This window comes from Coturnix japonica, chromosome 6, assembly GCF_054131305.1.
Source record: "Coturnix japonica strain WE chromosome 6, WE-NBRP24, whole genome shotgun sequence".
Taxonomy (NCBI): Eukaryota; Metazoa; Chordata; class Aves; order Galliformes; family Phasianidae; genus Coturnix; species Coturnix japonica.
Window position 1 is genome coordinate 32,003,380 of NC_140668.1, and position 27,234 is coordinate 32,030,613.

The following is a 27,234-nucleotide window of genomic DNA, read 5'->3' on the forward strand; positions in this document are numbered from 1 at the left end:
GTCTCACACCCACTAAAACAGACACACAAGTTTTTCAGGAAGTCACTGCTGCTGATAGTTCTGCTTCTGATTCAGAGCAGATTTTCTTCTACATTAGCACTTTTAAAAACATGATAAACAGATAAAATACAGCAGGCATTCCCGTTTGCATCTGCACATCCCTTATTAAAGTACTTGAAGCTGATTACTTTATTTCCTAATAACTAACTTCATACTCGTCTCAGAATTCACATTGAACGCAGTAAACTCATTAAAATGGAATTTTCTAGGTCTCAATATCATATGAAGAACTGAAAACATTTTCCTCCTTGCTTTACAAGCTTCAGTGCCTTACAGTGGAGAGCAAGATTAAATCATTTGTCTTGATTGCATAAAAATGTAGACAGAACAAGAGAGTTTGTTAATTTTCATGCACCGTGGAAGTAAATTGGTGATTATCTTCCCTAAGTAGATATGAGTTTCACATTGCAGAAGAAGTTAAAAAATAATCATGCAACATGTGTTAATTAGCAGCAGAAGTAAAAAAAGCTAATAAGGAGGAGTTTCAGCTCTACAGCACTGGATTATACAAGCACATTAGAGATGCACTATAATTTGGCTCTTCTGATTACACATTGAGCCTTTCAGGAAGCGAAGGCACTGAACTGATAACACAACCTGCTGCACCCAGAAAGAACACATGAAATGCAAAGCTGTAGGAAATATAAACGCACCATTTTTTTTCTATTAACGCTAGAGATCAATATGCCTTACAGACAATTTCATAGTCAAATCTGTAGTAACACATGCAATTCTTCATCATTTCACAGGCTTTGAAATTCATTTATAATAAAACCAACACAGGTTTAAAGAGAATGGCTTATGCCTTCTGTATCTGTAAAGACAATTATTTGAAGAACGATCTTGACTTTTCCGAACACTAGGCATGTATTACACATTCTATAATGAGACTCCAACATGCTATGTATAAAGTAAACACTCTTCCTTTTGTATCTTTCCCTGAAAAAGTGAAGAGAGGACTGTTCCCACGCTCCCCTCTCCCTCCTCAATACTTCCAATGCACCACTGCTCTTGGGGACTCTGTATTATAACAATTTGAACTTTGTGCCAGTCCAAATCTTGCTGTATTAGAAAAAAATGCAAAGGATTTCATTCTGGTGCTACAAGAACAACATGCTATCTGTCCAACATATAACTGTGAGGTCTGTATGAGTATTTCATTTCATAGCAAACACAAGTGTTCAGAAATCAAGTACAGAAGACTGAAAACAGCATACCACAAATGAAGCTGTATTCTCTCCCTGTGCAATCAAGGCCAAAACGTTGTTCACATACTATTCAAAGTTAAAAATAGTACTAATATACAGCATAAAGCAAGCTCTGCATTGAATGCCATTTCACTGAAAGCTGCAGAGTGCCGCTGAAAAAGCTCATCACCTTGTTTATGCTCTTGTTGCAAGGGATTGTTACATATTTGAGCTTCCACAGATAGCTGAGCAGACATCTATGTGAGCTGCTCTAGCAATTGCTGCATATACACAGAGGAAAAACTGCACATTGAATTCATTTTTTTTTTCTTAAACATAAGAGTACCCAATTTTTTGTTTGTGCTTCGATGCTTCCCAAGAAATGCCAAGTATTTTCAGCAGCTTCACTGATTGCAAGAGACACAAAATAACACAGAAGACTCTCATACAAACAGAATTTGGCACCTTCCAGTTTGTTTTACGTGAGTAACATGAGGCCTAATCCCTAATCTGCCCCATATGCTATTACCCTGCTATAAAAGGAGGCAGCATTTTTTCTGAATCAATAAAGGAAATTAAGTGGAGGAAGTAGTGATAAAATACAAAAGTCTATCGCTAGTCAGGCCAGTTACACAGTGACTGACAAAGTCCTTCCAGCCAACTTATTTATCACCTACGTAAACATTCTGTAGACCATACTGGTGTTGCAGTTTAACCCAGCAGCAGCTCAGCACCATGTGGCCCTTTGCTCATTCCCTCCTTCCCAGTGAGACAGGGAAGAGAACAGCAAAAAACACAGGGAAGAGAACAGCAAAAAACCAACATAAAGGCAGAAGTGGTACATTGAGATATTTATGGTGTTTTAAAGTAGGTTCTGATCTGATTTTAAGAGCTGCCTGCAAAGGTGGCCTTCGTGAAGTTTATTGTTACTTCAGTAAAAGAGGCAATATATATGTAAATAACACACATACCAATAAGATGATCTGAAATACTCTCAAAAAAAAAGCTCAGGTTACAAGTAACACTTTGTACCTCCCTTAACATGACGTGCTCCTCCAAACTCAGGATGAGCTTATCTCCATGAGCACCATTCATGTAAAACAATCAAATACAAAAATAACTACCTTCAATTAACATTCCCCAAAAAGGTTACTTCAAAAGAAACAACCCCAGTGGCCAGATAACTCACCAGGAAAAGGGCTGAACAAACAAAGTCTACTGCAAGGCCAAGAGGTCAGCAAGCTGCCAAGTCACAGGCCTCCTGTGAGAGCACACCAAGTCCCTCTCAATTTCAGTTACACAAACTTGTGCAAATCCACAAGTTACTGCACTACTAAAGAAGTTATTCCACCTTTCAATTCTGCTGCCAGTAACAAGTACAGTGGATCCTATTCCTGGCCAGCCAACCCAAAGTCCAGATGTGGTTACCATCAAAAATAATCTGAAATGATCTTAGACGTCTGAATAGCAAACCAGAAGCAAAGTGGTAAGGAAAGCCCATGTACTATTTCCAAAAGAACAGTCTTCGAACATTCTCACCTACAGCAGGATCAGAACTGAAGACCTTACCTAAACAACACAGATTTGTCTATCAGCATCTCGCACTCATTGGTTACAGCCTATTATTTCAGTGGCCAAAAACAAGAACCACCAGCAGTGTGCAAGCTGGTTTTTTTTGCTTTTCCTGTTAAGTGAACAACTAATGGCAGATGAGAGTAAGAGTGAACTAGGACAAACTATGCTAACTACTTCCTCTAAATAAACTTTTCAGCATCCCAGCAAATTAACAGGCTAAGAAAAATACCCTACAAGTAGTTCCCAACTGCCTTTTTTTTCCCAATTTTAAGACATCAACAAAGAAATTTCACGGATTTTAACTGGGAGTTGATTCATTTTAAACTATTCCAAACTAAAGATGGATTGCATCCACAGCAACAGAGCATGGTAAGCATTTACAACACATACTTATTTAAAAACACTAAATATTAAAATCCATAAGCCAGAGATTAAAAATAAAGAATAAGAGTTCATTAACAGATTTCATAACCTGAGAAATTCAATTCTGCCATCAACCAGAACATCTCCACCCTCAATTAAAATACCACTTCTACTGATATTTAAGTTGCTATATCAACATTAATGAGAACATTAAGGAGTTTCTGTGTAACACTCCATCTGTAGAAAAGAAACCCCGTAGAATTAAGCTACATTGCAAAGATTGTCATGCAGTTAAAACATCAGAGTTATAAAAAGAAAACAGTATCCATATTGCTGGAAAATTCTAAATCCTGCATTTTGGAAGAAAGCTTGTTTAAACATCACAATAATAAACCTGCAATGCAAAAACCATAGCATTAGCTTGTGGAACGTGACTGATAGTGAGAAGCTACAATAACAAGAGATTACTTCTCATATACTACTTATGAAAGGTAACAAAAATGCTTCATATTATTAATATTTTAAACTTACATTCCTGGTAGGAATTCATTATTTTTTATAAGGTCAATTACACTCAGGAGCAGTGTCTCTCCCACTGCTCCTAAATCACATGCTCAAAATATCAAACAATTCACTTTCTTGGCTGAGGAAGCAGTTACGGTGGGAGAGGATTCCTGTGCCAACGGCTCAGCCTCCCAGCTGGCACCACACACCACTTAAACTCAGCTGCCTTTGGTCAGGTGCCTGGACTCATTCTACAGAGTCAGAAGGAAAAACCTGGGCTGAGAGCCTTTCTAAGAGCTTGGGCTGCAACTGCTGGAACATCCAAGCACCTCTTGTGTTTGAAAATCTCCATTTGAGGAGGGCAAAGAGGGAAAGGTGAAGAGAGACAGAAATAGCCTCTAATACCGATATAATTTTAGTTCTTGCTAGATCATGAATTGCTTTTGCAGGGATTCCTTGTTGGCTGTTTGCCCAGAGCAGCTGGAGGGGAAAATAAAAAACCAAACCAAAACAAGAAGGCAAGCCAATCCTTAGCAAGCCCACAAAGTTCATGCGGGAAACATCCCCCTTCCAGCATCTACCCTTTCTAATACTGGCTCACCAGACGATGTATCCCACTCTCCTGGCTATTCCAGGGCTGGATGGATGTCAAAGGCCACAGCACTAAATGTGCTCCATGCCTTCCCTTCTATCAGCTGGGGACCACAACTCACAAAACACAATCCAAGGGAGTGGATAGTTACCCATGGTTTAACTCGACTCAAACTGAGCATTCTATTGGGTCTTATATAAATCTAAACAGACTAATTTGTTAATAACAGAAACTGATTTTCTCATTTAGTGGTGAAACAATTACAAATTACAAATAGAAGTATGGAGATTTATTAGATTTAAGCAGGAGGCTTCAGCAACTCTATTGGCTTGTCAAAGTCAAATTTCACCAACAAAGTATCTAATATTTATAGACAGTCTCTAAAACTATTTATTATGTTTTGTCTAGGCCTCTATTTCCCCTCCAAAATGACTCTCCTTAAAATAACACTATTAACTTATTTGTGCCAACTTGTGTTTTTTGGACTTTATTGAAAAATACTCCCGAAGCACAGCTATGCTATGTGTCCTAAATGAAAAGTAAAAACAAAACTGACCCCACCTCTTGTGCCCAAAGAACTTTCTTTTGGAGTGGATTTTATCACAGACAGAACTGAAGACCACTGAAAAAACACACTTTCAGAACCAGGTAAGGACTGAAAATCTTCACTACTCAGCACCATACCGCCTCACTTACAAGTGCTTAACCATTCAGGAAAGGATCCGTAGTCCTGAACTATCCAGCTGTACTCCCTATAAAATACATTGGCAAAGTAGGTAATCTTCTAAACCAAAATCAGCACTGTTAGTATACTGAATGCATTTATTTTTTTTCCAGGGCATTGCCCCAGAACTATGTGACAGCTTCTCACATTTTGTTTTAAGAAAGACCAGTAACACAGAATGGCACTACCTGAAATCTCAGCAGTAAGATATGACAGCAAAAGGAAAAGCTAGTGAAAGGAATGTGTTATACCAAACCTTCTTCCAGCCTTGAGTACCTCCCTGAACGTCAAAAATAGATGCCTGTGTCAGATCAGGATCACTGTTTCAATCCTCCCTTGGCAGTAGGTGCTTATCTGGTTTAAGAACAGGACCAGTTCTCTCTTGAAAGAAAACTCTGCGTGAAGAGAAGGAAGATAATGCCCATTCTTGATATGGCAGCTTAAAGCACTTGCAGAAAGCATGAGAAATTACTGTGCAATGTGATTCACAGCCAGAGACTCAAGACCTATCTTCACATCCCAAAAGGGTGCACTAAACAGCCACAAGCATTCACACTTTCGCTCTCTCAGAACTGTATAACATGCTTAGATGAACAAAGATTCATGGGACCACAGTGAGAGCAAGCATAAACACTGTAAGCTTTCCATAAAAAAGACACAGCTCTGCCTCTCAGAATACACTGTCTATAGCGTTCTTCAATTCTCATCACTACCTACAGGCTGCTTGGGAAGAGATGCCTGCTATCTCAGAAAGGAAGCCACTTGCAGTCAAAGTACAGAAGGCCATGGCTTCAAGGAAGAGATGGAAAGCAGACAATCCTAATTCCTACCTGTTTAAAATGATTTGTTCATGGTCTCAAATACTTCATGAAAAGCTTCTGCATCCCTGGAAACAGGAATGATTCCTACCCTTTGGCAAAGTGCTTACAGAGATAACTGAAAGTCTCTTCTTTCTAAGTCAGGTTCTTCTGAGGAAGTTTTCGTTACCCCCAAACAAACCATATCTTAAACAGGACCTGAAAAGACGAGTAACAGCCCAAGTCAAATACTACAGTGTTTAAGCATGACATACCACATACATTACTATATATATATATATACACAAAGGATAGCATAACTTTAGAGGACTGAAGGCCTAAAATAAGAGATGAGATTCATTATGGATAAATTTATCAATGCAAATGTGGGAAAAAATATTTGCAGCCTCATATGGGAAGTGATGGGCTCCAGCCTGATCTCAGTGTTACAACTATTTTTGTTAAGTGTCAGACTGATGCTGAATATAAGTGTTAAGAGTCTTAGATCAGCAAAGGAGCTTGGGGGGGTGGAGGATGAGGGAAAGAGGGGACACTGGGAAAACCAGAAAACATGGCTACGTCCCTATAATCTTATTTTTTTACCTCCTTAATCACTACAAGTTACGGATGCTCAGAAGCAGCACACAGCGATGCCATCCTATTTACAGCTGCTCTCTGAAACAGCTGATTGAGAAACCAATGAATGAAAAAATACTTCTGTTAACTTCTAGACAAGGCTTCCAGCCAACACAGAAATTACGCCTCACAAATGCACAGCACTTACACTTATTAGCATATACATATTTGGAATTCGATCCTCTACACTGAAATAAATATTCCTCAACTACATTTCTTGGCAGTTCAAGCAACATAAGAAAGAAAACTAAAGCTCAGAGTCACTTCAGTACCCAAAGATTTTAGTTGTGTTAGACAAAAGTAATGTTTCAAGGCAGTGAAAATCGTAAATCATCTGTACATTTATATTTTCTTCACAGAAGAGCTTTATTTAAGTACTAGGAGCATGAGACAGACCATGTACGAAAAATCCTCAGAAGCCTTTATAAGATTTTTTGCCTGTTTATAACAAGGATGATGACACGTTTCAAAACAGTTGGAGTAACTCAACATCAATCATCTTTCCCAAATTATTAACACTGCTTCTAAATTCTCAATGCTCGCCACAAAACACAACTGCAACATTCCCTTCATACAAGTCTATACATAAAGAAAAAAAAGAATTAAAAGCCTGCAAACATGTTTTCTAACTTGCATTAAATATATTAATCTTTGTCTTCTTATGCAAATGAAATGGCTACCATCAGCAAGTATTTCCACGGGTAAACTACTCACTTTTTCATATTCAGTGACTATATTGCCATTCTATTTCCTTGTGACTGATACTTAGGACTAATTCAATATTTACTTGTACTTATTCTCTCCAGCATTAGAGGCTTTATCTATTTGAATATTTTCCTTCCCCCTCACCCAACTCATTCACTGAAAATCTCCTACTTGAGAAGCATTAAGCATTCTGAAATACAAATTTCATCTCCAGAAATAGAAAACAGGAGCACTTCGTATCAGAAAACCTGACATCAGCACATGCACGTACCGTCTCCTGACAGTTGCAACTATGAGATCTTTTTTGTCATCCAGCTAATGCACAGATTCATGTCCCTGCACTACAGCTCCTGTGTTCTGCCTTTCCAAATGCTTTACAGGCTCACTGCGTCTGAGCAGCAGCAGATTCGTCAGTGTGCAGCTGGAGTTTTGCCCAGGATAACAAACTATTCTATACAGAAGAGAGGGACATGATAATTAGGCCTTTCACATCCCTCTCATGTTGAAAATTATGGAATTATCAGAAAACTGTAATCATGGAAAATGTTAAACTAAGGAGAATGTATTTTTATAGCAAATGAACATAATTATGTTTACCATATTTGGGCCCAAAGTTGGCTGGCAATTCAGTCTGTATATAGACAGCAAGATCTGATTCACAGTCACAGGATATGAATAAACCAGGACAATCCAGTGTGCACAGCAGTGTCTCCTATAACAAAACCAAACATCCACGTGTACATAATGCTGCAAATGCACCTTACAACACTACTGCAAATCACAATTTCCTATGTTTTAGTAGGTGAACAGTTTTAGCCTCGATTCCAAAATCCTTCTTGAACTAATCTTTCTGACAAGAGACTTTTTGAAACTGTCAAAATGCTTTGCTTCCAAAAAAATCTACATTTTTATATACTCAATTATGTAGAAGTAATTTCTGTAGTTGATGAACGAACAGTGGTGACAAGTAATTTGAGTTCCTAAAGATTAAAAACTAGAAATGGCAGCATATATACTTCATAACCTTTCTTCATTTTTTCCAATCAAAAGAGCTGCTTATGTCTTTCAGCACAGCTATTTCCTTTCCTCATTAAGACCAGAATTTATAAGTCTTAATTAAATATAGATGAGATTTAAAATAGCACCGACTCACTCTGTACAGTTGTGGGTCAAAACACAATCAGTTAGAAAAGATCAAATGTAGTAGTACTCTCCAGTTTTTACATTTCTAATAAATATCCAAAGGGAAAAACATAGCAGCTCCTTGCCAACTGTCATCTTTTGCCCCCCAGGTACACCCAAAACTCGGTGCTTACCCAGTTCTGCCTAGATAAAAAAAATCTGTAAGTCCCATTAGCAGCTGGTCCAAACAGAAGTTAAGCACCAGAGTCAAAAGCATTATTCTCCTCCTGCCCTTCTTAAGCAAGCCTATGCGTCCCAGAGGGTACCACTTCATGTTAACTACAATGGGCACAGCTCAAACCAGACTCCTGCATTTACTGTCCTCTATTAGCTGCTTCAGTAATCCTGCTCTCTATTTGAGTCCACGGAATAATTTGTTGCCTTTTATCCACACGGTATAAATGTCAGAATGGGCCACAGGTCAACTTAAAATTCAAATAACTGCAGCCTGAAAGCTAAGGGCTGTTAGAGCGCTGCTCGGCCTCCATCCACTCCTTACACTGACACAGCTGGGAGAAAGTTCTGGTTTCTCAGAGACCTCAATGATTTAGTTTTACATTTATATGTTCCCAGGAAAACAAGCTTGATTTAAATCACCTTCTTTATATTAAAAAAGCAGAAGTCATCAATGCATCAGCAAGAAACTGTTCTGCTTCTTTTAAAGAGTTCACGCTCTCAAAAATGAAGTTTACCAACTTCGTTCAATAAAAATAAATGTACGCACTTGGAAAATAAATCTCCCATTCTATAATCAGTGCAGATGCTACTAAGGAATAAAAATAACACAACAGCAATTTGCTAACAAATGCATACACGGCATTCCACCGGCACGGCTCTGCAGCACACACGGCTCTGCCAACTTCCAGCTTTAAGCTACTACATTAAGTACACAGCATGGAAAGACACACAGCAGTCGAGCTGCTGTTCAGATGAACACTGATGTGACTCCATGTCAAGTGATTTTCTCTTTTAAAACAAAAGTTGATAGAAAATATGCCCCAAAGAACTCTCCAGATATTTTCCAATAAAATTATCAATTGGGAAATAATTACCTGACCTAATTTACAACATACGATGCACAGTCAGACCACCTCACCATGTCCTGAAGTACTGACAGTTTTATGTAAACAGCTAAGCTCTCATCCATCCGCATGATTTGTCACCAGGTTATTTATTATGTGCCAAAATCTCTGCACTGAGTTGTGCAAGAATTTTCTCTCCCAGCAGAGGACACAAAGAGATACTTATGCTGGTATAATACATCTTGGAGAAGAGGCTGCATTTATGCTTCAACCCATAGCAGAAAATAACGTGATCTACTGACTGGAACCCAGAGGAACACACCCCTAAGCAAAACTGAACCCTCAGAAGCACCCAGTACCATCAGCCCAAGACACCCCACACAAATATACCACTGGAAGATCCTCACTTCACACCTCATTAACTGAGCCTCTGTATTGCAATATTCATTAGCAGAGATGATTTCTATTCACAAATGAAGACTGAAATACCCAGTATTTACTGATGCCTCACTTCAGAAAACAACTACCAAATGCAAAATGCAAGGCTTACATTTAGGTGGTTTAAGCCAAATGACACTCCTTCACAACACCTCGTGTTGGCAAAGGGCCTTGTGCTGCAGGAATTGCGACACAATACTGCTCTGCCAGCGGTAACATGTGGCAAAGATGCCAAATACACCAAAGCAACATTTCATAATGAGCTGATGCATCGACCAGTGATCCAGCCAGACCCCTTGCAAACACATTTCCCAAGTGCTACATTTAGAAAAAGCGACCTTTTTGCCACTGGGTCTGTTTGTGTACACGGCGTGCCAGCAGCCCAGGAGAGCCACCTCAGCAGTCCCAAGTGCTGCCCATGACTAATGGGGCAGGGACAGGCGATGGTACACAAAAGCTACCAGCCGTAATACCAGCCGTAATACCAGGTGCCCAGGAGACGCTTGGTAAATTTTACTTAATATATTGCATCCCCCCCAGGCACCATTTTTAGCCTCTGCTGGATTTCCTCCCTTCTCCCCACCCCCAGCAGGCTCCAAACCTTGAAGTAACCTTGTTCTGTTCCCCCCCCAGAGACGGCTCCATGCCTGAAACATAACCTCTAATCTTATTTTCTATTTCTAGCATACAATTCACGACCCTTATCCCAATTTTATAAATTAAATATTCCGTGTGGCAGACACTGCTTCCTATAGTCACGATAGTGCACAGACTACACCAGGATTTATAAGCATATGCTTCTTGTTGAGGACAATTTTACATTACTTTTAAGAGCATCAGAAACACACAGTATTTCTGTATCACAGATTTACAAGCCCCCGAAAAAGAAGTTTTCACTGCTGCTGCCAATATTCCGCTGCAATGAAACAGCTTTATTTGTTGGGAGGTTTAGATGAAGACCTTAAAATACAACAGCCCTACATTGCAGGGCAGTCTGCAAAGTGAAGAATAAACTTTCAGCAATTATAGATACTTAGTGAGTATTTGCAGACATTAAGCTGATGTCTTAAAAACTACAAGGTTTCTATTACAAAGGAAGTCTTCTCACCTACCACTGTTTGTATATTAGAATGATTTTGTTTAAACTTGGGAATTTTTTTTTAATAATAGCAAAATCTGCAGTTTATATTTCCTACATAAAGTACATTAAAATAAAAATGGCCTATGCTGTACTGGATGTCCATCCTGGTCAAAACGTACACTTCTGATTCTCTACCACAATCCATCATCCTCTTTCATATCTTTTATCATTTTTTGTTCTACATCTGAACAGTTGCTGGGGTGAGACGTTCCACCGTGCACAAATTCTCCCAGAGAAGCACTTTCATACAGAACAATTCCCTGAAGAATGAAAAAATATTTTTCCATCTCCAAAGTGCTGAAAAACAGTTTTCAGGACACATCCCTGGCCAGGAGACTGCAGCCTGACACAGCCGTGCCCTCTGCAGAGCTGCACACTTACAAGAACATGTCTGCATTTTCATCAGCACCACGCTAACACTCTTCCACCTACCCTAAAATAACCTATTTCAGTCCTAGAAACACATCACCTCAGAAGGCTGCAGTAATGTCTATCACTGTTCAGCTGGCCATGCTTATTCTGTAGTGAAGGACAGATCTGGTCACCTTGCATTAGTGAATACATAGTAAAAGCGGAGGAGAAAAGAAGAGGGAGTAAATTCCAACCTACCACATACCAGAATGTTTGTATCAAGCTAGCAGCAAGTCTTTCAAAACAAGGCCAACTGCACAAGCACTTCTTTCATTAATCAGAAAATTAGTCAACCTAGAACGATAAGAGCAAAGAAATTGCCCTTTGTGGCTCAAAAATTATTCTCTGAATTACAGTCTAGACATAATCAGCTGAGGGGACAACTTGACTACACAAGGAAAATTAGGAAAAGAGGAATAATTTTTGGACTAGGATATGAAGTGCTACAACAGGTTTTGTTCAATTTATACATGCTATTAAAATGTTATACCATAAATACAGTTTACTTTCCATTAGTCTGCACAGGCAGTTCTAATAAGTATCATTAGTTTGTTCTACTTTCTCTCTCCCACTCCTTCAGCCTCTATCCTATTCTCAGCAGGGCATCCTTTGAATTTATTGGTAGCTCCACAGAAACTGAATACCACAAGTGGGAGTATAGCCTCTAGCAATTAAGAATAAAAGCAGATAAGTGAACATAAATTAGACTAGAGAAAAACATGTGCAAGAACTTCTTAAGGCAGTAGAGCTATAATTTTGAAATGGATTGGAAAACAAAAAATATAAAAATATTGAAGTCTTATCTCATCCATGTCCTTAGCACATCTGTTTATACCACAAAGCAAAGAACAGGAGCAGCGCAATCTGAAGCAGCCCAATTTGAAACTCCTCCTTAGGTGGCTAATGGGGGATTAAAAAACTGAACTACAAAGACATTGTCAACATAAATGAAAGCTTCAAGTCAAGACTGTCTTTCCCTCAGAAAAGAAAAAAAAAAAAAAAAAAAAGGTTACAAAAACATATTTTGGATGGTAATTTCATCAAGTCTTCAGGTTCAATGTTTGAAAGGTTTTTTTTCCCACCATCCCAAAGTGACAGCTAGAAACTTCTCAAAAACCATCACTGTGATTCTGATGTCAATGAAGGATAGCCACAAAAATCTATTATAGCGCTAGGAAACTATTTGCCAGCATGTTTTCAAAAAGGACACTGTTATTCAAATGGAAAAAGAGTATCACACCTCTACTGTCCGACAACCTCAGTAACTATTTCAAAACAGTGCATTCATTAAGCGTTTTATTATGGTGGTCTCCGTAGAATACATAAGCAAAGAACTAATACAACACTGCTTATCAGATGCAAATATCATATTAAAAATGTTTCCCCACTGCCTCTGCCTTTAGCATGAGGATTATGGAAACAATTCTGAAGTACTCAACGAAGATGGTAATAATATTTCAAAATTGTTTCTGCTCCCACCGTAACAAACAATGCACGTAACTCTGTTCAGTTTAGGAAAAGTATTTCTCTCCCAGTGTTCTCTTTTGCTTTAATTTGATACCTAAAAATTGATGAGTTCTTTAACATTGCCCATTCTGTGAGAAACAGGAAGGCATTTTCAACCGCATCCCATGGAATCGTGCCTACTTTATAGCTCCTAAATCTGTCCTTGTACATAGCCTGGCTTTTTTCCCCTACCCAAAAATACATTTTCCTTTCAACATGTTTAAATACTTTACCTTCTTTTGCTTATGGAGGGAGATGTGCTTTCAGCAGAACAAAAAAGGCAGCCTGCTAGTGTAGTCAATTCTGCCCAAGTTCTTCCATTGCTAAAGGACCTCTCCTTCCTGTCTAACCTGCAATAGAGTTAAGAGATAAAACAATGACTCTTTCCACAGATATCCCAGGAGAAGATAAGTGGAATTATTACTTGAACAAAAAGTTCACCTTATATTTGCTTTAAGATAAACAATGCAGTAATAGTCCCCGGCAGAACCATTAGCTGCTAGACCTAAGAAGTAAGCAAGGCTCATATTTTCCCTATTTTTCTTTTGACTATGTTCTTCATGTACAAGTAATAATTCTTTTCACATTTATCCCTTTTTCACAAACTGACAGAAAACATGTCTGTACCCTGATCCACAGTTGCTGACGGTAGTAGGAAGTACGAATTGTTACTGCACAATCAAACACAACAGCTAGTGCACTTCAATGGGAAGTGCTCCAAAGCGTATGGAGGAAAACCAAAGCAACCCAACACCATGTTATTACTGCTACTCCTTCCTGCCAAGGCCCCGTGTAAGGATCTTGCTCTACATCCAGAGTTACTCTGTTAGACAATAACAATTTTAGATTCTGCACAAGCTTGCAACCATAGGAACCTCCCAATGAATACTGTAATGAACAGATAGAGATGTGCTAGAACTACATTTTCCATCTATTCCCAAAAAGCTCAGTTTCCTCTTATCTACTATGATATCTGCAAGCTTTGAACATTAAAAATATGCCTTAATTTCTGATCACAAGTCCATAGGATCAGTTCTATTTTCAATTTCTTATTCCTACTTTTAGATTCACCCCAGCAAACTTAAAAACCACAGTAACAGAAACACATTCTTATAACTCACCAAGGTACTTATGTTTGGTTTTAGTCACAAGAAGTGTTTTCTTCTTAGACCTAATAATATCTGTTACATTCATATTTCATTATTTTCTCAAAAATTCTAATTCTGAAATAATAATAATAATTAAAATAAAATAAAATAAAATAAAATAAAATAAAATAAAATAAAATAAAATAAAATAAAATAAAATAAAATAAAATAAAACCTTCCTGCAAAGCTTTTTTTAACATTATGTGGTTGGAGCAGACCACACCACGTCCTGCATTTACCAACTACTTTATTAAGATTAATCTATACTAGAGCCATGAATGAGACTAACTGCAATCAAAGCAATATTTTATACACCAGCTCTCACTCACACACAGTAGGAGAGTTAAAGCAGTGCTTCAGTTACGCAGATAGTAACACTCACAGCAGAGTTCAGAACAATGAACTTCCCCTCTTTCAGCCAGCAATCCATACCAGGTACATACAATCAAGAGCATTTTCAACTTGAATTCAAGTGCAAAACAGGAAAAAAAAAATTAAAAAATTTAAAAAAAAATTTAAAAAAAAAGGAAAAAAGCTTAGGAGAATAAAGTAGAGTGACTAGATTCAGCAGCACAAGAAAATGAAATCAGTGTGGGCTTGGCAGTAGAACCAATAGTTTTTTTCTTTACATTATATGAATGTGATGATCAGAATCAGATTAAACTATTTATGGTGTCTCAAATGCTATTAGTAAGGCAGTCTGCAGCATTTTGAGTTCTTACACGCATACCAACAAATCATATTGAACAGCACAGCAGCTTACAGAATGCATCTGTATATCCCCCTTACAGCTAACATGTTCTGTCTGACAGAAACTTCTTCCATCAGCTGTTTTCCATATCTTTCAGATTACTCTGTTGGGATATCTTTGCCTCTGAAGTTGAAACATAGACATTTCTTTGTCCCTATTTTGGGCAAGACAATGGGTTTTTACTGGTCAGAAGTAGTACTCCATAATTATTGTTTTAAAGTTAAGAACCTACAAAACAAGAAAGAACGCCAGTCAAAAAGTCTTGTGGTGCCTCAATTTTCACAACATGCCATTTCAGTACAAATTACAGCATCTTAAGCCGTATTTACCGGAAGGCTGTGCTGCCATTCAGCAAGGCCTGGACAGACTGCAGGGCTGGGTAGCAATAGACTAGATGAGGTTTAACAAAAGCAAGTGTAGAGTCTTGTACCTGGGAATGAATAATCACAAGTATCAGTACAGGCTGGGACATGACCTGCTGGAGAGGAGCTCCTGCAGAGAAGGACCTGGAGGTCCTGGTGGACAACAGGTTGGCCATGAGGCAGTAGTGCCTTGGTGGCCAAGAAGGCCAGTCCTGAGGTGCATTAAAAGAAAGGTGCCCAACACATCTAGGGAGGTGATCCTCCCCCTCTGCTCTGCCCTGGTCGGGCCTCACCTGGAGCACTGTATCCACTTTTTGGTTCCCCAGTACAGAAAGACAGGGATCTCCTGGAAAGAGCCCAGTGAGGGCCACGGAGATAATAAAGGGCCTAGAGTACCTCTCTTAGGAAAGGTTGAGCAACTGGTGTCTGTTCAGCCTTGAGAAAAGAAGACTCAGAGGTGATCTTATTAACATCTATAAATAAGTGTGGGAGTCAAAGGGACACAGCCAACGTCTTTTCAGTGCTCTGTGGGGACAGGACAATGGGAAATGGCCATAAACTGAAGCATAGGAAGTTCCACACCTACATCCTCACAGTAAGGGTGATGGAGCACTGGAACAGGCTGCACAGGGAGGTTGTAGATTCTCCTTCTCTGGAGATATTGAAGACCCACCTGTGCAGCCTGCTTAAGGTGCCTGCTTTGCAGGGGAGTTGGACTGGATCTCTAGAGGTCCCTTCCAAACCCTACAATTCTGTGATACAGTGATTTATGTCATATTTAAGTTAGTAATTCATGGGTGAATGTAAAGTTTTCCTCCTAATTATTTGATAATTCCTAAAGACTACATTAAGCATGATTAGTTACTTTTACATGCTTCTTATTGTAGTCTCCACATGAAGGCACTTAACAAGAAACCAAAACCTTTAAAAGGGAAAACAGAGTGAACAGAAGCAGCAGCAGGACAGGCATCCCAGTATAAACATGAGTAAGCCACAAGGGCCTCCCACACAACCTACAGTTTACCACCAGTCAGCTGAGGCAGTATCTTCCATACAGCAGAAAGTAAATATCAATTTTAGGAAAAGAAAAAAAAATTAAGTGAAAATAAAAAATAAAAACCAATTTCTCCTCTTCGCATAAAATATAAAACAAACATCTCCGTTGTATTACTTCTTAAAATTCTGGGTCTTACCTAAAAGACACAGAGTGCCCAATCAAAGCAGAAAGACAACAGTAAGTTGTAAAGGAAGAAGGACATCCTGTGTTTGAAGACACAACAGTATATTTCAGTCAACCTGGGCAGTATTTACCCTCTGAGGATTTCTACAGCTGCAATTACTATTTTCTGCTTTTTTTCAGAATGTATTGAGTGAATCTTCCGAGATCACCGGGTTTGGACTATTTCAGATGGATTATCATCCCTCAAACACCGCCTGCTGGGGAAACACTATCTGCCCATACAGGGTAAGGTAAACAAAGCTAATGAACTGTTTGTCTTAGGATGATGGTGTGATGCAAAAAGGAGAAAAAACAAAACAAAACAAACTACCACACCTTGACAACACAACCTTTAGAGACTGCTATATAGAGGATAGGAAGCTTATTAAGTCAACAATGCTTTAAGGCACTATCAGGTTTTAACATATCACTGAGCTCAATCATCAGTATCAACTGTTTCCCATTGCTGAAAACTGTACCAGTTTAATGTTGCTCATTTTGGGATTCCTTTTAGAGAAACATATTTAGCACAGGCATAGCATGCAAGACACTCCACATTCATATAATTTATTCCTCATCACACCAAGCAACTGCAACACAGCGCAACACACCTTCCTGTAGAGATGGGTAACTCACATGTTGGATCAGAATATATCAAATAGCACATGCAAGAAGAGGTGATATATTACTCGGCTGAAAGAACAAGAGATTTCTGAAAAGAAGCTGCATCTTTACAGTTTGTTGATTTTGTCAGACTGTACCAGACGATTCTAATGAAACTTCATAAAATCTAACTCTTCCAGAAACTAAAATGGGAAAGTAAAACTTCTTCCTGTCTTGTCTTCAAAGGAAGAAAATACACTTTTCCCAAAAACATTTCACTTAATCTTGTGCATCAACTACGGATTTACTCTATCATACCAACCCATCACCACAAAAATTTAACATTCCTATATAAAAACAAAACATGTATTATTAGTGGTTTTCAAAAGACTTCGTGTCCAGCAACATCTGCAGAGCAACAGATTTCACTTAACCAGACCAGAATCTCTTCTAACCACAAAACCAAGCACAGATCAATTTCAAAATAGCACAGGTCAGATGCATCACTTTTCCACGTGGATAAAGCAAGAAGTGCACTTGACCAAAGTCGGCCAAACTATATCATATCAGTCCCATGACCCACAGAACTATTTCAGTTTTATGAATAAATATTTGCAGGAGAAATAACATTTAAAGCAGTGCCGACAACATGGATACACCTGAAAATAATAAACTGTGGACAAAGCCATGTTAAATTTATGGTCAAATCCTTACAAAATATATAATGTTCACTTATCACCTGAATTATTTTGTAGCATTATAAAGTTGGAGACAAGTTATTCACTTTGGATATGAAATGAGGTCAAAGCGCTGAATCTGACATCACAATCTGTTACTGTGGAAGTTATTGCAGCATTTATACAAAGAAAAGGTTTATTAACCTAATCAGATTGCTTTGAGAAAATGTTTCCATTCTCTTCCTGAAAGCAGCACAAGATATGCAGAAAAACTGGAAGCTCTCTCAGTGAGGATTCTTTCTACAGTTTCATACAGAACCACACATATTTCCAGTAAAGGCAAACACACTCTTTTGTTCAGTACGTTGTTCTAATAATTGGCAGCTCCTCCCTGCACCTCATGCAATTTTTATTAGCACAGAAGTTTCTTTATAAAAATAACAACCCTTAGAATTAAAAGTCCACTTACTTCCATTACTTTTGGAAAGTTTTTATTGAACACAGCCCTGCTCTTCTATACAAAAACTTCAGCTTCTCTTCAAAAGTAACTGATACAGAAGTGCAAAATACAATACCATCAAAACTTCAACTCTGTATTATAACCTGTGTATCTACACGACTTCGTGCTCATTCAGTTTATTTGTACACCCCTGTGAGGTAGCACAGTACGTCAGTTTGCTCACCATAGGTAAAGGATGCATGAGTACCTACGTCAACCTCTGCTTTCCTGCCAACAACCGTGGCAACTTGGTAGCCTTGGAGTTTTCACTTGTACTGCTCAGAACTAAACTCCATAAGGTAAAATTCTTATCACTAACAAATAAACCAAACTCATTTTTTTTTCATATTTCTTAAATAAAGGCCAAGAAGAAAGTTTTCAGCTTTTCTGAATGATACGAGCATATTTAGCTTCACATCACTTTTTTCTGGTGACACATTAAAGCTCTGAGCTACATCATCTGCTTGTAAACAATCATCTCACATTGGAAAAAGCACAGAACTTATTATCTTGTATTGCAAATATTTGCAAACCATGTCACTTATCCAAAAGAACACAAATCTCTAACTGTATCTTTGGTAAGAGACTAAATGCAGCTCTTTCCAGGGCTACACACTGATGAAGTTGGATTCTATACAACATACTTGTACAGTTTTAGTTAACTTTGCTCTATACTACAGGGCCTTCAATTCCTGCTCAGACAAAGAACTGCAGACATTCAGCTTGAGGCAACGTGACCATTCTTCTGTACAAACATACAAATAAAAAACTATTCCTGTCCTCAGGATCCTTAAATTAACTGAGGCGCCCTTAACAGAAGATGAAAACCTGCATTCATTTTTACATTTATTTTACATTCATTCATGGCTTCATCTGAGCATTTGGGGATGATAACTCCATTTCACACTTAGCAAGTTGCAAAAAAAAAAACTAAATTAATAGATCTGGAATAATGAAATTTTTAGCCATCCTCTTCCTCCCTCTGCATAATACTGTCTGGAGCATGACTTGCAAATAGCATTCTGAGAAAGATTTTGAAATACTAAACAGAAAGATCATGTTCCTCAATTCTTCAGGATTCTGGCATAGAATTACATTCACCCATACTGATCTTTCCCCTGCAATCTTCAGCCTTTGTCACAAGCTGGGTGGATAAAGAGAAAGTCTTTCAGCAACAGCACAAGTTGTTTCTGTGTCAGTCCTTTCTGGTCACTACAGCTTTCATTTGTTTTCAGCATTTCTAGTCTATGGCTGGGCCATATAAAAGGAACATCTTATATCTTCAGGATGAGATCGCCAGATTCAAGTATTTTGAAGGAACTTTTAAAAATACTGGCTCATACTTATGCTCTTTGGAAGAAACACTTAAAAGACCTCAAGATTTTTCTGGAATGTGAGTTGTAGACATTCAGGTGCTTTATCTTTCTCTGAGGAAGCTCTTATGCTTCGACTTGAATTGTTCTTCTACAGCACAATCAGCCAAGCTCTAATCGGTACAGAAGATCAAGACGTTCTGTTTCATAAACAAGAAGAATGCCTAGAATACTGCTCTGAATATCACTGTATCAGACAGAGCACGTAGACCTGCTTGGAAGAATGATTTTATCCCAGCAAATCCAGAGGAATTCTTAATAGCACCAAGAAACTCGCCAACACACCAATTCATCACACTGAGGAAATCTACTAGTGAAACTAAAAACACTCCGTTCCTGAAAGAATTAAAGACAGATTTCTTTGCTAGGTTACCTCCGGCAGTAACAAAATCTAGGGACATCTTCAGAAAGTAAGGGGAGAAAAGGTCCATAACATTCCTGTCTTCCTACTCTTCTCCTATGCCTTCCTCTACAACACATTCCATATACTGCTTTAAAAAGTTCCCAAAACATAGCATTAAGGAAGGTCTGTTCCATCCCCAGATTGCACCAGCATATGTTGTACAGAGCCTGTGAGGAATTCTGTGTAATCAGAGCTCTATGGAAATGTCAACTTTGAGCATGCAACTAAACAAGAATCACACCTTCAACGCTGTTATTAAACAGCCACTTCACATGTTCCACTATGACTTCCCAACCAACACACAAACCTGGAAAGAACACAACACAGTATCCAAGGCTGAGATGGGCTGACTGATAAAGTGGCTACCTATCTCCTAGAGCTATCCTCAGAAGGGAGAGGATATATTTCCTTTGTGAAAAATACTTTGAAGAAAAGGCCCAGAACATCCCAGTTCGCTGTTTCAATTAAAAGTTGTAATATGTGCTTGTGCCAATTGTATGTTATCGTTTAGCCTGAAGCCAATGCACTGCCAGTGGTATGCAACACCACAGCTGGAAAGTGTATGACTTGCTATAAAGACTCTTGAAAGCCTCACAAAGCCTCAGTTACTCCCACCTCAAATCCATCCTTGCTGGCTTTCACTCAGACAGCTCAGGATTCCCCGCAGTGCTTCATCTTTCCTTTTTCATCCCTCTTCTATTCTTCAAAGCTCAGCCAGCATTTCTGGGATCTCTGTTCTGCCCTCACACCCATTCCTCCCATGTTCCCAGGCTGCCCTAACCCAGGACACTGGAAGCTGGTCAGCCCCATGCAAAGTTTATGATCATAACAGAACCACGCAGGATAAATCTGGAGGGGTGACTCTAAGTAACCAATACACTTAACTTGCAATTGCAGCCGAGTAAGTCAAGATTGGTATTTCAAGATAACAATGTTCCCAAAATAATTCTTCTTTTGAAACACATCTTGACAGCACCAATGCTGTCTCCTTCAAAAGATGGCAATGGTCTTAACAGAAGACAAAATTCAAAACCTTTTTGGGAAAATTCAAGGATTTGACCAAATATCACAGAATGCCAAAAGACCAGGATCAAATCAGACAAATTCAACAGGTAACCCAGAAAGCTGTATGAGTAAAGCGGATGCCTCGTATTCCTCCTCACACGTTAGTTTTTTGGGGCCAGAAGGCACTAAATCCCTCCCACCATAAAATTATCTTTTATGTACATCAACGACAGAAGACAAGAATCCCACAAAAAGCTGAAGAGGCACAACAAAACATGACCAGCAGCTTCTCAGCGAGTCTGGAACATGTTTAACATTTTCTACTTAGCTTTCAAAATATTCTTTCATCCTACCAGGCAGAACTTCACATTCTACAGCTACCAACGGCACCTTCTGAGGTTTAGATCTACAGTCTCCAAATACAATTCCAGAGTTGCATCTAGCTACAGGATGCACAAAATTTAAACACATCCCGGAATACAGTTCTGCCTGGAGAGCACAATGTTGCCTGTTGTGTGTTACTTAATGTTAACCGACCTTACCCAAAGGCCAACAAAGGTTAAGAAACACTAACGAGATGTATTGACAGGCTCTGGGAGGACTGGTGTGATTAGAACGTGGATTTTGTCAAGCCCAACACAACCAGCCGCCCTGCACGCCAGCCCAGCACACTGCTTTTGTGCTGAGGTTACCATGCTGCTGGAAATGTCATCTTTCATGTATGATATAAAAACCCTTCTATAGCTGCTAACAATACCCTGGCATTGTTTGCAACATGTAGGGTGTTGTTCTGGCCAACATCCAATTCCAGTAATAATATTCTATCTACCGACAGTAACCACAAGAAGATAGTCTTCCTTTTCAGCCCCAAGTGGTTTTGCAGAGCAGCAGCAAGCTCCTGAAGAGCTGCCACATTTCAATGTAAGTTCTGCATTTCACTGTTCATTTATCTCTCTGCACAGATCACACGTTTCTCTCAAACTGTAGAAACGCCTTGAGATTACTGGGTATAAAGGAGCTCTTTTTATACAGTACAATTAGTCATACCAACAGTGATAGCTATTTTGAGCAGCACCTATTAATCACTATCATTAGCAGGATCTCTGGTGTACCAGCTTTCACTGTACCAAGAACAAGTCTTTTCCCATTACAGCACTACTATATAAACAAAAGCAGCAGCACAATTTCTCTTCACACAACCCTGTTCTGGGTAAGGAGAGGAAGCAACGGCACTTAAAACTACATGCCATTCAAGACACAAAAGGAAGCTTACTTATGCCTTACAGGACCACAAAAATACAATTGTTTTGCTGTAATGAAAAACTGGCTGTAATTTCTGTGCTGAGGAAGAAAAGCTCATGAAAAATAATCAATGGTGGGAAGAAGTGCGGAGAAAAAAACTCTGTCAGGATGGAGGCAACAGAAGAACAAAACACAGAAAGTGATCAAAGACAAGTGGATGGTTAAGTGGGAGAAACCTACACTTCTTTAGAGACTGTCAGCAGATATTTCCATATTATTCAGTATGAAGGACAACTGTTGACCAAGTTCCAGAGTCTCAGAAGAGGCTTTCATCTGGAAAATATTCCCTGTATGCAGTATTTCTTGTTTCCTAACACCTCTGAGTAACTCCTGAATCAGAAGGAAAAGTGCTAACAGAAGGATTTATGCCTTACGCTGACCTAAGGAGCAGCAGCACAAGACGCGCACGAAGGAACGACTCACACCCAAGGTTACGTGAAGCCCAGAAACCTGTGTGTTGGCCTGAAACACAGCTTTGTGCCACTGCATAAACAACAAAAAGTCCACCCAGAAGCTCAAAAGAAAACGGCGCAAGCCTCGGATTGGGAAAAATAAGGATTATTTACAGAAGAAGTGTCCATCTTATTTCGTGTCAAAGCGTTGCTTAGCAAAAGTCTCCAGCCAAGTGAAAAATTGCATTGGTACACAAATAGCACCTGCGTGCACACCGTGATCAGCTGGAGCTCACAATCCCATGAGCAGCGTACCACAACCTTCATGTGGCCGGGAGCTCCGTGACACAAACCATGTACCCTGGGGGCTACAGCCACCCACCACCGACAGCCCAAAGCAGCAGTCAGGAGCACCCTGCACTTTGTGAGCCACTGCTGGGCTGAGCACAGGAGCAACAATGCCCTCAAACCCCACGCTGACCTCTTCCCCAGCCCTCTAGATCGGAGCCTGCCAGCAGCCACACTGGGGATACAAAGTGCAGAGCCATTTTGGGAACCAGATCTCCACTTTTGGCAGCTGTGTGCCCCCACAGCCACTGACTGACAGCCCAGCAGCTCCTCGCCGCCACGCGACAGACACAGATCTTCTCACCACAGCACCCAGACATCTGTCCCCCTGTAATGGCTGATTTACACCTGGCACTGGGTTCATAATCTTAAGCAAAACAACACGAGATCTTTCAAAATCTTCCAGACTCCTGAAGTAACGTGCAGTTGGCACATGTGTCAGCACCAACCCCTTCATCCCAGTGCAGGCCCCACTTCAAGCACCGAGAAGCTCAAGCCTGTGAGTAAAGTTGTAAGGTACAGTCCAAAACGAGAGCTCTCCTCTTCTGCCTGCAATGTGCACACAGCATGCTAAATATAACCCTAAATAGCAAGAAATAGCCCTTGATGCAAGCGTCAGGTGAAGGGCTGCGAGCCCCCACGGCTGTGACCGGCGGCACAGACGGCACCGGCCGCCTGCCCGGCAGAGGCTGTCAGAAACCCACCTCCCCGGCCGGCTGTGAGCACAACGCTTCGCCCCACCGGGGCGGCTCCGAGCCCGGCCCGTGGGGCTCGGGGCCGCCTCAGCGCCCGGCAGGGCCCGGGCAGCGTGGCCCTGAGGCGAGGCCCGGCGGTGGGGGTGTCGGTGCCGGGCCACAGCAGGCCGGAGCCCCGGGCGGCGGTCACTATTTCGCAGGAAGGTGCGCAGGAATTCCCGCAGGCGCAGTCCCCGCCGGGCTGCCCGCACTCGGGTCACGGCAGCGGGAAGGAGATGGGGGGGAGCCGGCCGGAGCTTCGCCGCCGCCCCGAGCCGCGCCGTGCTGCGCCCCGGCTGTCCCCGCCGCCAACAGGGCCGGCCCCGCGCTGCCGACGGTGCGCGGCGACACAACCCCGGGCCGCGCCCCGGGACGCCACCGCCGCCGCCGCCGCCGCCGCCCTCCCCCCGAGCCGGGCTCCCCCCGGGGTCTCCTCGCCGTCCCGGCGCAACCCCCCGCCGCGGCCCGCTGGAGCTGTCCGGAGCGCCGCCCGCCGCCCCCTTCGGTGCCCGTCCACGCCAGCTCGGTGCCTCGCACCGCCAGGGCCCCGCCGGCTGTAGGGCTGCAGGGCTCGCTCCAGACCCGCGGGCAGCGCTGGGGACGGGCCCAGGCGCGGGGCCGCGCGGGGGGAAGGCGGCGCGGGGGCAGCGGAGCACGGCCGGGCAGCTCGCTCACCTGTCCGCCACAACCCGCCGCACGGCCAGCCCCGCTCTGTGTACTCCGGAAACGGCGGCTCCTCCACCGGGCGCCGGAGGAGGGGCCGGCAGAGGGGGCGGGCGGAGCCGCGAGTGACAGCGGGAAGGGGACGGCGGGAGGGGGAGGGCGGCGCCGGCTGAAGGGCGAAGGCCGGGGGTCCTGACGGGGAGATGGAGGTGACACGAGGATGGGCCGCCGGGGATGACCTGGAGCGGATCGTGCTCGGCCCCAGCACCGGAGGACCCCGACCGGCTCCAGTCTGGCTCCGGGGCTGGGCCTGGCCCCTGGGAGCTGCCAGGGACGGGCAGGGCGTTAATTCGTGGTAGGGGATACAGGCAGGACAATCCGACAGCATTGCTGTGCGTTTAACACTACGAGGTTCTCACCATGCTGTCTCGTGGCCGGACGCAGTGAGTTCTAACACACAGGAACGGTCTGTGACAGAGATGGGCAGTGGCACCTGCAGAGTACTGTATGTCACTGCTATTTAAAACCATCAGCTAGAGAAAATACCGAGTTGTTAAATGTTTATTTGGGAATTAGGTAAAATGCACAAAGGTTACCTGAAATCGGTCCCTTGGCCATAATTATCCCTACTGGTGTTAGCTATTGCTGAGGAGCAGGCCTGTGTGTGATGGCTTCACTGCAAGTGTGCAGCAGGTTGTTACTATTCCTCAGGCCTAATTCAGAGTTCATATGGAGACATTTGCTGTGCAGTTCGATGTGCTTTCAAATCCAATTTCCAAATAAACCACCCCATTAATCCTGACTTCTTAGCACAAAGTGTTTTGGTTTTTTTTTCCAAGGTCTGGTTAAAACCTTAGCTTTGAAATGAAGCAATTAATAACATAAATAGTCGGTAGACATTAGAAGATCAGATTGTGTAATAATAAGAGAGTTGTTAACAGTTCTTGGAGCAACAGTTCAATTTAAGTTAAAAAAAGAATTTCTAGGACTGAGTTAATCCAGCTGTGATCCTAAAAAAATATAGATAATAAGCCTCCCCCCAAAAAACACCTCTTGAATACGATACCAATAAAGCAAAAAGAACTCATTTCCACCAGTTTGTGCTGCTAATCAGAAAACACCGTGGGAAGAAGTGAAAGTGTCAATTTGTCGGACACCTTCTAGCCACAAGCAAGAAGCAGTGTCTGTGGGGAGCTGCCTGGGAGCAATCTGTGGCTTTGTTTCCATCTCTGTAGCAGATGGTTGCTGGCAGACTGGGCTGCTCATCAGTGCATTGCCTCCCAACTTTCCTGTCTACTAAGTGTGTCTCTTCCTAGTCAACTGAGTTATCAAATTAAGAGACACCTGGGAAATACTTGGAAAGCAAGCAAGGGAACAGAAGGCTGTCACATTATCCACTCCTTCAGCAGGGAGAGGTGCCAGAGTGTTCTTTTTTACTCTAAAACTGAAGTAAAATGCTGGAAAAGGTACCTTGGGGTGTGGGGTGGAGGCAGGGATTGCCACTTTTAAATGGCAAACACTGATTTGAAAAAAAAGTAAAGACTCAGATGGGGTTTGAACGAGTACAGGTAGCTGAAAAGGAAAGAGAAAACAAATACTGCAATGGGTTTTTCTTCTTCTCAGCCTGGGATTAGAGGTTATATTTTAATAGCAATGCAAAGAAGGACCCAAAATGCCTCCTGGTTTTGTTTTTGTTTTCAGGTATACAAATATACCGGGAGCCTTCCAGCTGCAATCAGCTCTCCAGGAGTTTGTTCTGGTGCTGAGGTTGTGCCATGCAACCAGAGCAGCCCTGTGAGCTGCTGAAATAAAAGGCAAACCAGCAGGAGTTGTTGGGGCAAACATTACCCTTCACTCTCAAGTCTTGTATGCCCAGCCCAGGCCCTGTCCAGTAAGAATCCTATAGCCCCTGTTGAGCAGCTGACATTTCTCACCTACGAACTTTTCTGGGAATATTCTTTCCCCTCCGATCTCCAAGCCACGTACCCAGCAGTACTTGGTCATGCAAGTATTGTGATCTGGTGCTCACAGGATCACAGCGATCTCCTCCTCTGATTCCAGCTGGCAAATGCTGGAATATAAAGTATTACAAATATTGTAGTAAAGAAATACAGTGCCAGGTGACGGCTGTCCACCATACTTTTTCTAAACAGTACTATAGATACATTTCCGCCAACAGATCCCCAGACTACATCAGCTGCACTGATAAGAACACACAGTGTTCTACAGACCTAACCTTGCAGTTCAATACAACTCACAAATGCTCTTTTATACTAGCAGGAGGTCTTCAAATCTGCGCTGCATTTTGTTATCCAAGTGGCTTAATTTTATTGAGTGGCTCTGCACAGAATCTGGTTTTGTGAATAGTAATGATGTTATAAATTTTTTAGTAAGCATATTTTTTTATTTTAATTTGCAGGATTTGTTTCCTTTTTTTTGTTTGTTTGTTTTTCAGTGCTGTATAGTGATTTTTAATGCAACATCTCAAAAGATACGACACATGAGGAGGATTGCAGGTGAAATGTATAGATTAAGAGCAATAATGCACAGCAAACTGTAGGAATCCCAGCCTGAGCACCAATGTCTTTAAACCAGATGGTAGAAATGTAAGACAGACTGAGAAAAAAAATAGAAAGTTCACACTAAATGTGAATAGAGAATGAAACTCTGTTTAGTAAAGAAATAATAACCAATGGAAATAAAAGGGAAATTCCTAAGGACTAGGCAATTTGTGGTATGACAGGTTGATTTATTGTGAATTTGTGTGTGAATTCTAAATGTTTTGAAAGGTTGTAGTATGATGAACTATTTAGAAAAGTCCTATGTAGATCTGCATACAATAGAAGCATTCAATTGTATTTATAATTTTCCTATCGATGTTACATATATGGGAGATGTGCTTTCCAAGACTT

The 27,234-nt window shown here is 41.1% G+C and overlaps 2 protein-coding genes across 10 annotated transcripts in view; one reads left to right on the forward strand and one right to left on the reverse strand.

The window, feature by feature from the left end:
• The window catches only part of GARRE1 (granule associated Rac and RHOG effector 1), a 48,077-nt gene extending 23,701 nt beyond the window's left edge, over positions 1–24,376 (reverse strand). Inside the window, exons 1-5 of one of the 8 annotated variants that reach the window (XM_085551824.1) lie at positions 24,335–24,376; positions 13,077–13,193; positions 11,543–11,631; positions 7,741–7,855; positions 5,836–6,021 (exon numbers count right to left, since the gene is read on the reverse strand). The gene's annotated coding sequence lies outside the window, so the exon portion shown is untranslated. The remainder of the gene's footprint in view (positions 1–5,835; positions 6,022–7,740; positions 7,856–11,542; positions 11,632–13,076; positions 13,194–24,334) is intronic. The other 7 variants (XM_085551826.1, XM_015873996.3, XM_015873995.3 and 4 more) reach the window with 7 other exon arrangements.
• Positions 1–25,131, forward strand: part of LOC146760564 (uncharacterized) — a 50,002-nt gene extending 24,871 nt beyond the window's left edge. For both annotated transcript variants that reach the window (XM_085551836.1, XM_085551837.1), the window contains one exon: positions 16,465–25,131. In XM_085551836.1, the coding sequence (XP_085407962.1) occupies positions 23,532–24,518 (987 nt within the window). In that variant the 5' untranslated portion in view covers positions 16,465–23,531 and the 3' untranslated portion in view covers positions 24,519–25,131. The remainder of the gene's footprint in view (positions 1–16,464) is intronic.
• The last annotated feature ends 2,103 nt before the right edge of the window (positions 25,132–27,234 follow it).